Source organism: Mandrillus leucophaeus, unplaced genomic scaffold (genome assembly GCF_000951045.1).
Source record: "Mandrillus leucophaeus isolate KB7577 unplaced genomic scaffold, Mleu.le_1.0 Scaffold873, whole genome shotgun sequence".
Classification (NCBI taxonomy): domain Eukaryota; kingdom Metazoa; phylum Chordata; class Mammalia; order Primates; family Cercopithecidae; genus Mandrillus; species Mandrillus leucophaeus.
The window spans coordinates 493,102-506,770 of NW_012109508.1; the positions used below are offsets into that span (position 1 = coordinate 493,102).

General features: G+C 39.3%; 1 protein-coding gene across 1 annotated transcript in view; it reads right to left on the reverse strand.

Moving 5' to 3' along the window:
* Positions 1 to 219: 219 nt before the first annotated feature.
* The window catches only part of TTC23L (tetratricopeptide repeat domain 23-like), a 78,858-nt gene continuing 65,408 nt past the window's right edge, over positions 220 to 13,669 (reverse strand). The window contains exons 10-11 of the mRNA XM_011969118.1: positions 2,736 to 2,841; positions 220 to 292 (exon numbers count right to left, since the gene is read on the reverse strand). Coding sequence (XP_011824508.1) covers positions 2,833 to 2,841 — 9 coding nt within the window. The 3' untranslated portion in view covers positions 220 to 292; positions 2,736 to 2,832. The remainder of the gene's footprint in view (positions 293 to 2,735; positions 2,842 to 13,669) is intronic.

Below are 13,669 nucleotides of genomic sequence, written 5' to 3' on the forward strand. Positions count from 1 at the left end.
CTGACCTCGTGATCAGCCCGCCTTGGCCTCCCAAAGTGCTGGGATTACAGGCGTGAGCCACTGTGCCTGGCCAGGATCCTAGTTTCTAATGGCTCTTGGGTATTTCACCTGGAATGCTGCTGCTAAGTGGACCTCTTTTCCCAGAGTCCTTAATAAAAAACCGTTCTGTTTTAGATCTGCCAATGCTATCAATGTTGAGAAACATTTTGTGGTCAAGAATTTTTATCATCAACAAGGTTGTCTTTATTGTTGGCTGTTGTGTATAACGGTTTTCAATTTGGTAACAGAAGACCTAGAGGAAAGGAGAAAATCATATGAGCGTTTTTCTTGGTTCGTGCCTTCTAACTGGCAACTGCCTCCCCCAGCAGCACGTCTCATTACCTTACCTCAGCTAAAGGCTGAACTTAGCCTGAGGCAAGTGTCACCATTTTCCACCACATGACTAGACTCTCCAAATGCTGTCTCTTCTAATAGGCCTCTAAAATCTGAGGAGAGTCTCGAGTTTTCTTCCTAAAGAGCAGGGAGCTCTCGGCAAACCAAGGAGAGTTGAGCTACCTGGATTGTTTAAATCCCAGGTGGAAAACTTATCTAATTTAGGGCCTTTTATATAGTTCATGATTTTCAAGTGGTTTCTTCTCACGAACACAGAGACTTAGAGCCCGAGGCCTGTGAAAGATCTCTGTTGTTTGTTTCTAGCCGTTGAGATGTCTGTCCTCTGATTTCTCATTACTGAAGGAGCTGAGCAGGACTCTGATGTATTATAATCCAAAAGACAGCTCCAGAAACACAGTTACTATTAAGTGTTCTTTAGTCACCTCCTATTTCTACCTCAAGCCTGAAAAAAGTGTGGTTTTCATAGTCCTTTTTTTTTTTTTTTTTTTTACCTGTAAAGAATATTTGTTCTGTAGTATATGAGATACAAAATTTATGAACTTGGGGTTTTTATGCAAGTCGTACTAAAGACTGGTTCATTCTCTATTACTGGACTGTATAAAATATAGAAAGCGATCTGGCACTTTAACTTCCTTTGCAGTAAACCAGGAGATAATGAGATTCCAAACTAGCTGAAGAAATAGGCACAGATTAAGTCAGTTGCCCAGGGGTCTCATAAATTCAGAGGTGGGCAATAACTGTGAGAGGCCTGCATCTCTGCTAGGGATAGTAAGTGGGAATTGGCCTCAGGCCTACTTCTCTCACACCACAAGGTGGCAGGATTCCCCTTGCCTGAAATCTGAAAGGATAACTGATTTCCATAGTGTATATATTATCTTTGAGTTTAGGTGACTGTCAGACTGCTTGTCTATGATACTATCTTTGTTTCCAGAACCTGATAAATCTGTATCTTTTTCGAGATGTTAACCAGAAAAATGTTTTCCACATAAGCTTGGAAGTAGCTTTTCAAAATATTCAGCCCCCAACTCCGTTTGCTTCATGCAACAATGGTGTCAGTAGAAGGGAATAAAGACAAAGACCAGCTTTCAGTAAAAATAAAAATAGCTGTTACTTAATACATGATTGTTATGGGGCCAGGCACTCTGCTAAGCACTTCACATATAATGCATTATCTCATTTATTCTCACAGCAACACTGAGATAGGTACTATACTTCATCCCCATTTTATAGGATTATCCATAGCTAGAAAGTGGTAGTCCTGGGTTTTGAACTCAGGCTTGCCTGTCTCCAGAACTACAGCTCTTAACCACCATAAATCAATAAGATTAATTCATAGGGATGCACTGAAGTCGTATTTCTATGATCAGATTAAATAGCTGATGAGATAGTCATAGTTCATAAAGACTTTATATCCTAAAATGGGGCCAAAATTCCTTACCAAACTGCAAAAGTATTCATGTATACCCTCAGGGCGAGCATGCACTACACCCTTTGCTTTCAACAAAACCAAGTCTTAGTTTCTCTACTTCGTTCTAAAGACAGTGCAAGGTTTTATTTGCCAAAATTTAAATCACTGATCATTTCAAAAAGACTTCAGGTATGTAAAATACAATGTTTTCTGAAAAACTGATTTGCAGCCAGGTATGGTGTACTCACACCTGTAATCCCAGCACTTCGAGAGGCTGAGGCGGGAGGATCGCTTGAGCCTAGGAATTTGAGGCTAGCCTCAGCAACATAGTGAGACCTCGTCTCTACAAATTGAAAATATAAAAATAAAAATTTAAAAAACCTGATTTGTTCCCAACATGCCAATAGGGAAGGATATATATATATATAATTTTTTTGAATTTTTAAATTTTTTTCTTAGGATACAGAGTCTTGCTCTATCACCCAGGCTGGAGAGCAGCATGATCTTGGCTCACTGCAAACTCTGCCTCCCAGGTTCAAGTGATTCTCCTGCCTCAGCCTCGTGAGTAACTGGGACTACAGGCACATGCTGCCACGCCTGGCTAATTGGGGGTTTCACTGTGTTTCCCAGGCTGGTCTTGAACTCCTGAGCTCAGACAATCCACCTGCCTCAGCCTCCGAAAGTGCTAGGATTACAGGCATGAGCTACAGAACCCAGCCAAAGGTTTTGTATATTAAAAGTCCTGAGAAGCCCTTCAGAAAAGTAACCTGTGTCACTTTGTTTAAACCTGGTTTTTTTTTCCTTAATTGATTTTTGTCTTTCTGCCACAGAGCCTTTCTCCCTCCCGCAGAGAACTGATGCACATCCCTTGGAATCAGCATTTCTTGCAGCCCCCTTCAGGACATGCTGCCCTGTACAGCTGTAAACTACTTACCATTCCTCCATACCCTGCCCTCTGTCATGCTTCTGTGCCTTTGTATGTAGAGTTCCTTCTTCCAGGAATGGCTTCTGTTCTCCATCTGGATGAACTGCTACTTCTCCTTTAAGAAATGGTTCAAATGTCACCCTCTCTATGAAGTCTTTTCCGATTCTCATAGATTGTCTCTCTTTTCATTGCACTGAGAATGCTATTCCAGAACTTAAACTTCATGTTTTCATTATTTCTTCATGTTTTCTCTTACACTAGAATGTTGTCCCCTTAAGATTAATGACCATGTTTTATTTATCTTGATTACCACCTGCAGCTCTAACTGCACCTGGCACTTAGTAGGTGCTCAACAAATGTTTGTTAAAGGAATGAATGAAGATGAAGAAATTGAGACTCAATGTTTGACTTAAGGTCTCATGGTTTTTGGGATTCACACACGAGGTGCCTTGACTCAGAGTACAGTGCTCTTTTCTCTATATCTGAACAGCAAATATGTGGTAGAAGTCTGCTATTCCCCCACCCATAGCCCAAGGAGGAAGACACTAATAAATCAAGCTCCACCAAACCCAGCCTTTTGCTCTGGAACCTGAAGCATCACTCCAGGAAGCCATTAACAGAATGGGCCCATGAGATGAAATGTATTTGCTCTGCCTGCCCTATTCCATGCTGTCCCCACCTGTCAGACCATTTCTGTGGGCATGGCAGAGTACCTGGAGACTGCAGAGCTCCCCACTGCTCTGCTAAAGACAAGGTACACTGAGCTGGCTCACTGTGGCTTAGCAGCCCTTGTTCCCCATAAAAGAGACCCTCAAGCAGCGAACTAAAGGCTTCTGAGTTTTCACTTCTCTACCTGCCCCAGTGCCTCCAGCTAGTACCAGAATCCTGATTTGGAAAAGCTGCTGCCCCTTGTTTGGCTGCCTGGCTCTGCTGGAGCAGATTGTGCTCCTCACTCAGTCATACCAAGGTTTGGCCAGATATTTTCTCCTTAATTTTGTAGATGGAGTGTTGGAATGTTTACTAATAAATAATAGGAAAAGAAGATGAATGCAGCAGCCTGGAAACAACTCAGCTTATGGAACATACATTTCATCACTAAGGTCTTGCCTAAGACTGGGTCTGGCTGATACAAAATGTACTGAAGCATATGACCTCCTTTCTTTTTCCTTGTTCACTTCTCTCTGGAGACAATCAACTCGCAAATCCCCATTTCCACCCTATTTCCCTTCTCTAGCCCCTCAGCCCAGAAGAGGCTGTTCCATTTTGTTCACAAGACCAAGAGTACTGTATGTCACTAATAGGTTAATAGGCATTGAGGCACCTTCCTTTGCTCCCCTCTTATGAGAAGAAAAGGATGGTTCTCCCTGCTCCTTCTGTTGGCTTCTACAGCTTTATACCCATCGAAAGGTATATCAAAATAACTTTTCAGTATGCAGCTGTTTCGGAGACATCTGACAGAGAGAAAGGTAAAGTTGGTAACTTCATGCTTTCATACATCCAGTAAGTTTGATGACTAGATAGAATTGTTAAAATAGCTAATATTTATTGAGCACTTACTGTATATCAGATACTGTGCTAAGTGCTTTATGTGAATGATCTCATTTACTCTTTATTATGTTTCCATATTATAGATACTATTCTAATCCTCATTAGAGAAAAGTGAGGTTTAAGATACCTTACCTAATGGTACATAGTAGTAGAGCCTGGATTCAAGCACAGATATGTCTAACTTTAAATGTAGTCTATGACCTTAACTACTACATTCTTCTAACAATCAGAACTGTCCAGTAATGGAAGGAAGGGGCCATCTTGAGAGATAATGAGTAAATTCCTGATTATGGGAGGTATTTAATCAGGTACTGTACAAACAGTAATCTCAAAGGTCTTCTCTACCAATACAGCTCATGCTAATATCAGCAATGTCAGTGATGATTTTCTGTTTGCCAATATAATGCTTCTTATTAGTCATCCTCTTTCCATCTGCAATCGTCATCATTAACACGCTCATCATCTATAATTAGCACATACTATGTGCCAGGCATCTTTCTTTGCAGTTTTACTTAACTTATTTATTAACTTATTTACTTATTTATTAATAACAACCCTATGAAGTAGATATTATATTATTATCATCCCCATTTTATGGATGAGGAAACTGAGAAGAAAAGCGATTTGTCCAAGATCTCACAGCTAAAGACAGAGCTGGGGCCAGGTGCAGTGGCTCACGCCTGTAATCCCAGCACTTTGGGAGGCAAAGGCAGGCAGATCACGAGGTCAGGAGATCGAGACCATCCTGGCTAACACAGTGAAACCCCGTCTCTATTAAAAATACAAAAAAATTAGCCGGGTGTGGTGGTGGGCACCTATAGTCCTAGCTACCTGGGAGACTGAGGCAGGAGAATGGCGTGAACCCAGGAGGTGGAGCTTGCAGTGAGCCAAGATTGTGCTACTGCACTCCAGCCTGGGCGACAGAGCAAGACTCTGTCTCAAAAAAAAAAAAAAAAAAAAGAGCTGGGCTTATAACCCAGGCCATCTGGCACTAGTCCGTTCCTTACCACTACATGGCACTCTTAATATTTGACACATATACCATACTCTTAAAATATATCTTTTTTATCATCACAAATAACATTTATTGTAAAAATAAAAGTAAAATGACACAGAAATACATAACATAGAATTTGAAAGTCCTCCATAATCCTGTGTCCTAGAGATAAGTACTATTCACTAACTACATATTTACATATACTTATGAGTTATGCTACATATATTGCTCACTAATGTGTACTTTTCATGTTTTTAGCCCTAACAATATATATGGGAATATTCTTCCATGACACTTAAAGCTCTACATCATGCCTTTGAACGACCATACTCTACGGCAATAAACATGTGCTAGTATTTCTACTGGTAGACATTTGAGTTTTTCCCACAAATCTAAAAGAAAGACATATTTATGTGTGTATATGTGTATATTTATATACACATATTTATAAATACATATTTTGTGTAAGGATTTCAAAAGACAGATCTTAGAAGTGGTCTTTCAGAGTCAAAAGTTCCATGCATCTAAACATTCTATTAACTTTTCCCAATATATCCACCAAAAAGGTGCAATCAACATACAGTCTCATATAAATGGAGTATTGAGAGGGCTGAGCTCCCCATACCTTTTACATAGCTGGGTTTTACTACCTGTATTTGTCATTACCACTAAAACAATAGGTTAAAAATGATATTTTATGTTTTGAATCCTGCCTGAGATTGGAAATCTTTGTGTGTGTGTGTGTGTATTGGTCATACGCATTTCTTCCTCTTCGAAGTGTCTCCTCATGTCTTTCATAACAATGACACTGGCCTCTCTTTCATTGAAACTTTGTCGTCTATTTTTTTCTGACTCTCTTAATTCTTAAGGACTTTTTTAGAGACTCCTTTTCAGTTCCTCTTTCTGCATGTCCCCTAAATAATACAATAATGATAATTACAATAATTAACATTTCACAGAAGCTTACTATGTGCCATACAGTAAGTAAAGCACTTAAAATGAAGTGCTGTATTTATGTGCATTTTCACAGATGAAGAAAGTAAGCCTTAGGAAGTCCCACTATAAGTGGGAAAGCTCAAATTTGAGCCCCAGCTGTTCTGCTACCAAACCACCATATTCTCTCTGAAATAAGTGGAAGCATTCTCCAAAGTTCTTTCCTAAGCCTTCTTGTTTCACATGTATGTATTCCGTGGGTTATCTTACCCATTCCATTAGCTTCAGAATCATTTCTTTGAGCTCTTGGCCCATACAGCCAACAACTTAACAGCTGTTGCCAAGTGGATGTATTGTGGGTACTGCAAACATATCCAAAGTGGAAACCATCTTCCCTCAGGCACCCTAGACATCCTCCAAGATTATTCCTCTTGCCAATACTATTTAATAACATTGCCATTCACCCAGTTGCCCAAGCTAGAAACTTCAACACTACCTTTGATTCCTGCCTCTATTAAACCTCACATCTGACTGGTCCTATGGTCTCTCAATACAGACTCCATATAGCTTCTCGATCTATCCTCTACACATTCTTCCTACTACGGCTTTAGATAATTAAGGGTCTAAACATCTCTCCCTTGGACTATCGGATCTACCTCCTAACTGCTCTCCCCACTTCTCCCTAGGTACCATCTATCCTTCTCATTGCTGCCAGAGGTAATGTTTTAAAGCCAATAATTGGTCATGTCATATCCTGCCCAAAACTCTTTGATGGTTGCTTTCTGTCTACTAAATAAATCCTAAAGGCCTTAGCACAGCACATAAAAATTCCATAATCTTGCCCCAGTCTGTCTTTCCAAACTCATGTCCAGCACGTCCCTCCTCAAGTACCTTAAACTACAACCACTCGAGGTCACTTGCTTTTCCTCTGTGATATCGGGTATCTACGCCACTATGCTTCTGTTCATGCAACTTGGAATACTCTCCTCTGGCTTCTTGTCTACCTGCTTATGTCTACTTTTCTTCGAAGACCCTGCAACCCAGCCCCCAACCTATGCAGAGTTTCCACTCACATTTCTAGCCTCATGATGTATTACTTGCCCTTTTCCTTTACATTTCTATTAAAGACTTAATACAGACTAACTTTCATATAAGGGACTCTATCTTAAACATATTAGTATTTCTAGTGCTTAAATGAGCTAGATATGTAAATGATTACAACTGAAGTACATTTGTGATTTAGGTAAAAGTTAGACTAAACAACCAGAAAGTTTATTTCCAAATCCAAGATTTTCTATGCCCTTTCTGTACACCAAAATTTTATTTGAGACCCTTGCAACTATCATTTAGCCTTGAAATTAACTCTGATTTCAAGGGGCCATTTCTACTTTAGCTTTTTTGCACAGGCTTCAGAAGCCAAGAATTCGGGCTCCTAGCAATGAAAGTCCAGTGAGTGTAGTCAACGAGTTTCCGGAAGAGGTGAGGTAAGAAGCAGGAGAGTATATCGGAAAACTAGCAGAGTTCCAGGACATCTGGGATTGATTACTCCAGTGAGATGCTGAAGTCTGCAAAGAGAGCAATCCTTGTACTGGGTTTTGACATCTGGCTTTGGCAGTTTCCCCCATGGCTTTGCTCAGCAGTTCTTGAGGAATGAGATATGGGCTTGTTTTAGGGAAAGAAAAACCTTCTGCTACAGCAAAGTCCTTCAAAAGACTCTTCTTTTCCCCTTATATGGAATTTCTTGGTAGGTTTGGTTTCATTGTAATTTACAGAAAGAAAAATTAATTTCCAAGTACCTAAAGACACTCATACCACCTAGGGTCTGAATTAGATCTCCTAATTTTTCCTCCTTCTATGAATCATTTCAGATCACCTAAAAGACACAGTAAATACTGGAAGGCAAAGCAATCTCAGGCTACCAAAGAATGAGATTCCAGATATTCTGAAGTGTCTCTTTTTAAATACAAGCTGAGTAGAACTTCTGTTCAGTTTTGGGGAAACATCATGCATTTTTTCTCTGAAATTATACATTTTGTTCTTTTAGTTTCATTATTATTACCTTCAAAGCACAAAATCTACTTTAGATATATTCAAAGACTCAAAATCTCAAAACTAACCTATGGTATTAGTGGCTAACAATTATCCCTGATTTCAAATATTCTGAACTGTTGCCCTGAAAGCAAAAGGCAGTCTTCTGTGAAGAAGGGGAAGGAAGGGTGTTTTACGAACATTTATTGAGTGCATGCTCTGCCAGGCACTGTACTATGCATGTTATAGACATGATTTTATTTAAAACACCAACAGGCAGGGAGCAAAGTTTTCCATTTTGCCCTGTGGCTGATCCTCTATATCCTCCTAACAGGAATTATTGACAGAGGCTGGAGAATGTCCTCCTCTGGGTAATGATAAAACAGGAGATAGCCTCCTGTGGGGCCCACCTCAGGTGTGGCTCTGACTGAAGTGGGTGTGGAGAGGAGGGCTCAATGTATTCTCCATGGCATGACCTTCCCCACCTGTCTAGCCTGGTGAACCTGGTGAGAAGGGGACCGATTATCAGCCACCATTGGTGAACACATTCGGGGTCCTAACTCTCAGCAGCAATGCACCGCTGTTAGAGGGCTCTCAGGGAAAAGCACGTGGCCTTAGAGTCACACTTATTTGAGTCCAAATCTCCAAGACTGAGTGCATTTAGGCAAATTCCATTATAAAACATCAAGCTCCCTTCTGTTAAATGAGAGCTATCATACTGGGTATTTGTGAGGATTAAATTAAATACTTTATAAATAGGACCTAGCTCAGTTTTATGAATTTGGTATAAACTCAACAAGTTTTTGTTCTCTTCCCTCTTAGAACAGTTCGAGGTCAGTACTATTCTGAGATGAACAAATGTCAATGATATGCGTCATTGATAACGTCAAGGTTAAAGACTGAGGCAAGTCTATACAAAACTCTCTTTGACTTAAATTCTAAACATCTATAAAAAGAATCTGAAGAGGCTCTGTCATTATTAACTTTGGAGACTGTATCCTAAAAAATTGCCTTATGTTTAGGGACCTAGACTTTGTATGTTCAGCAAGAAAAATTATTTTAAGGTACTCATTTACTTTCTCTGAATCCATATGATACCTATCATACTGTGATCAGCTACAACCTTGTCTTGCAGGGCTTTTCTATAATGCTCAGCATTGAAAGGGGTATTATAAATACTAAATATTATTGCAGCAGACCCTATAACACTGGGTTCTATGAGACTGTAAGAAATCAACTAATTTTCCCAAGTATAAGATTTGGCCAAATTCATACACAGGTAGGATTCTGCCTTACTAGCAAGAATGAAAGAGGTGAATCACCCCTACCTGTTTGAATTGGGAGAGGCCATGCCATGCATATATACACATTGATGACATGGCTGATGGCCAGGGCCAGAACTCACCTCCGCAACAGAGTAAGGAGGCTCTTTGTCTCCCTGCTTTTACTGTGTTCACCTCCATATACAAGGATTTGAATCATCAGACACTAGGTGAGGTGACAAACAACAGGTTAAAGAGAATCAGATAGCAAGCACCTTAATTGCAAACCAAACTCAGGAAAGGACCAGCGGAACTGAGATCTTGTCACAAGTTTACATTTCAAATACCTGCACTACATTTCATTTGTTTCCTAAGCTGATAACAAAGATGTAGCCTCTACCTAGGCTTATGGCATCCTAAATTTCCAAGTTAAATCCCTATTACAAATGGAGGATGTAGTCATGCTGTCTTAGTCCATTTCGTGTCTGGTGAGGGCCCACTTCCTGATTCACTGACAGCCATCTTTGCTGTAAACTCACATGGTGGAAAGGGGCAAGGAAGCTCTTTGAGGTCTCTTTTCAAAGGGCACTAATCCCATTCATGAAGACTCCACTCCTGAATCCTAGTCCTCTTCTAAAGGTCCTATCTCCAGATAAAACCACAGCGAATATTAGGTTTCAACATATGAATTTTGAAGGGACACAAGCATTCCATCTATTGCATATGCCATCAAAAATTCATTACCAGGTAAAAATCTATATGAGGCTTTCCTTACACTGATTTTGTGTGGAACATGGTAAATCCTTACAATGTATATGCTATGGTCTTTTTTAATTTCAGAACATTTGTCTTCAATGATATCTCTGATTACTGCTTCTATTCCAATCATAATTTCTTCAGAAATACATACAATTCTTTGGCTGAATCTCTACTTTGTCCTGCATACCAATTACTTTCTCATGAGATCCCTCTCTTCTTTCACTCTGCATTCTAAGAGAGCTTTTCAAGTTTGTTATATCAATCTTGATTCTTAAAATTGGCAGAATATTAAAACTGCCTCTAGAACTATTTAAAAAAAAAAGATTCTGTACACTACTCGTAAAACTTCTAATTCAGATGGTCTGGGGTGAGACTCAGGAATTTGTTTTTGCTTGTTTTGTTTTGTTTCTTACTGACTGTGCTGCAATTCTAGATTTGAGAAACAATACTCCAGTATCACTCCATGTTAAGCGTCTTCGTTATTTTCAATGTGGATTTGAATTTTATTAGACTTGTTTCCCTGGAACCCCTTCTCATTTCACTCATCATTTTTCATTTCATCTCATTTCTTATCCTCAGATTGTCATCCTTTCACTTCAAAGTTTTCTCTCCTTTCAGGCTTCTACCCCTATTACCTAGATGCCACCGTATGTTCATGCTTCCCTGGAAAAGCTATTCTGGCTCCTATAACTTACTTTCAGGAGGCTTTCTTTTCCCTGAATCTTCAAAATGAGTTCCCCTTTCTTCTGTTATTTACTGTTTTCTGATCACATTAGGTTACCCTGAAATGAGATGAAAATCCCGGCAAACCTGATGTAGACTGCTTCTGACTCCACCCTCTGCTCACTTGAGTGTTCCTTGATCTTTACCAACTTTTCCTCTGACTTTGAAAAAACTTAGGTTTTATTTAGAGACATCGCCACCTATTTTACTAAGCCTTCAGATTCATTCTGTCAGTATACTGACTGGTTGAACACCTTTTGCCACACCCCACTGCAAGGGAACGAGCTCTCTGGAAGGGGAATGAGTACTTGGGTACAGATGGTTAAACAAGGTATTACTAATTCCACCCAACCTTGAAGTGCTTTCCAGAGATTCTGCCACTATCATACTTGGATTCCAAGATTAGGATGTTACTCTTTTAAGACTCTTGTCCAGACATGGACTCAACAAAAGTTTCTGTGTCATATTCTCCCTCAGCACATCTAAGAAAGCAGACAATTTTGAAAAGATAACACATCACTTAAAAAAAGAAAAGGAGAGAGGGAATAAAATGGAAGAGAAGGGAAAATACATATATACATGCATGCATATGTACATACATCCCTCCTCACATCCTGCTTACAAGCCCAGGGGAAAATGTAACAAAACCAGTCAATAGTCAGCTTTGTCAGGAGCTGAATTGCCTTTCTGGGCTCTCCTTTGGCAAAGCAGATCCTGCCCATGTTATGCAAAGTTTCAGCCACATTTTTGCTATAGTCACTGTAGCTGAATACCTGGGAGTTTAACGAAGCCTTTAGCAGTCTGTAAGCCACCTGAGGGATAAAACGTTCTAAAAAAAAAAAAAAAAAAAAATCAGCCTGGCAATTCCGAAGGAGCATGCTGGTTCTGTTCCCTGAGCTCTATGGAGAAGGCATTGTACCCAATGATGACATAACCCAGCAGGATCAGTCCTCTGTGATGTGCCACCTAAGTACTTTGTATTAAGAATTAAAGTTCCAAGCTTGTAATTAATAATAGTTAATTCATATGATACTATTTAATCTACATAGCTGCCCTACAAGAGAGGAACTATTATACTCATTTTACAGATGAAGGAATGGAAACTAATAACAGCTAAGGATCTTGCCCCAGATCATACAGCCTATGATTGGCAGTGGCAGAATTCCAACACCAGGCAGTCTGAATTCCACAGCCCTCACTCTTTTTTTGTTCACCTATTTTTTATTTCAAATTTTTCAAACCTTCAGAAAAGCTAAAAGAATAGTAAAATACCCATACAGTTTTCACCTAGATTCACACATTGCTACAGTCTTGCCACATTTGCCTTATTGTTTTCTCTTCTTAAAAAATACCGTCTCTCTCTATCTATATATACATGCATACACACATATATTTTTGTTGAAAATAAGTTGTAGTAATCAAGATACTTTACCCCTAAATGCTTTTTGTTTTGTTTTGTTTTGTTTTGTTTTTTTCTTTTTTTTTTTTTTTTAAGAGACAGAGCCTCACTCTGTTGCTCAGGCTGGAGTGCAGGGGTGTGATCACAGCTCAGGCAGCCTTGACCTCCCAAGCTCAAACGATCCTCCACTTCAGCCTCTCAAGTAGCTGGGACTACAGTTGCACACCACTCTGCTCAGCTTATTTATTTATTTATTGTAGAGATAGGGTCCCACTATGTTTCCCAGGTTGGTCATGAACTCCTGGGCTCAAGTGATCAACCCTGGCCTCCCAAATTACTGGAATTATAGACAGGCATGAGCCATCGCACGTGGCAACCACTAAATACTTAAGCATGTGTCTTCTTAGAACAAGAACACTTTCCTACATATCTACAATAACATTATTGTTCAATAAATCTTACATCAGTACAACAGCGTTTCCTAATATATGCTCCATGTTCAAATTTCCCAATTTTTCCAATAATGTTCTTTACACCTCATTAAAATCTAGCATCTAATCATCATGTATTGCATTGAGTTCTCATGATTCTTTAATCTGTTACAGTTCTCCTGCCCTTTTGATCTTTCATAACATTGACATTTTTGAAATGTCTAGGCCAGTTGTCTTTCAGCAAAGCTCTCACTGTTAACTACTTACTATACAGCAAAAATAAATTAAGTATACACTGGAAATCATTCACAGGACAACAGTGCTTGTACTCATTTGCCTTCCCAATGTGCTTTCTTTAGGGAAGCTGAAGAGGTATTATTGCTGGCTCCCTCAAGAACTGCACATCACCCACTCACTGCCTGAATTATCTATGTTGACAGGTGCAACAGAATGTTTCTTCAGAATTGGGTTGAACATGTAATCATCATCCCTAATGTGGCATGTCAGAACAACAAACATAAAAGGGATGTCAATTGCTGCTTTCCAGAAAACGCTGCCAATAAATCAGGAATCTCAAGGCTACTGCTGCAATATTTTTGCATTTTTTAGAGTAGGAAAGCATGCATATAATTTATTATTTTCCTGTTTATTTTTTTCAGTGTCTGTCTTTCACCTCCTTGGTTAAGTTTATTCCTAAGTATTTTATTCTTTTTGATGCTATTGTAAATGGGATTGGTTTTCTTACTTTCTTTTTCAAATTGTTCAATGTTAGTATATAAAAATGCAACTTTTTTTTTTTTTTTTTTTTTTTTTTTTTTTTTTTTCGCTCTGTTGCCCAGGCTGGAGTGCAGTGGCCGGATCTC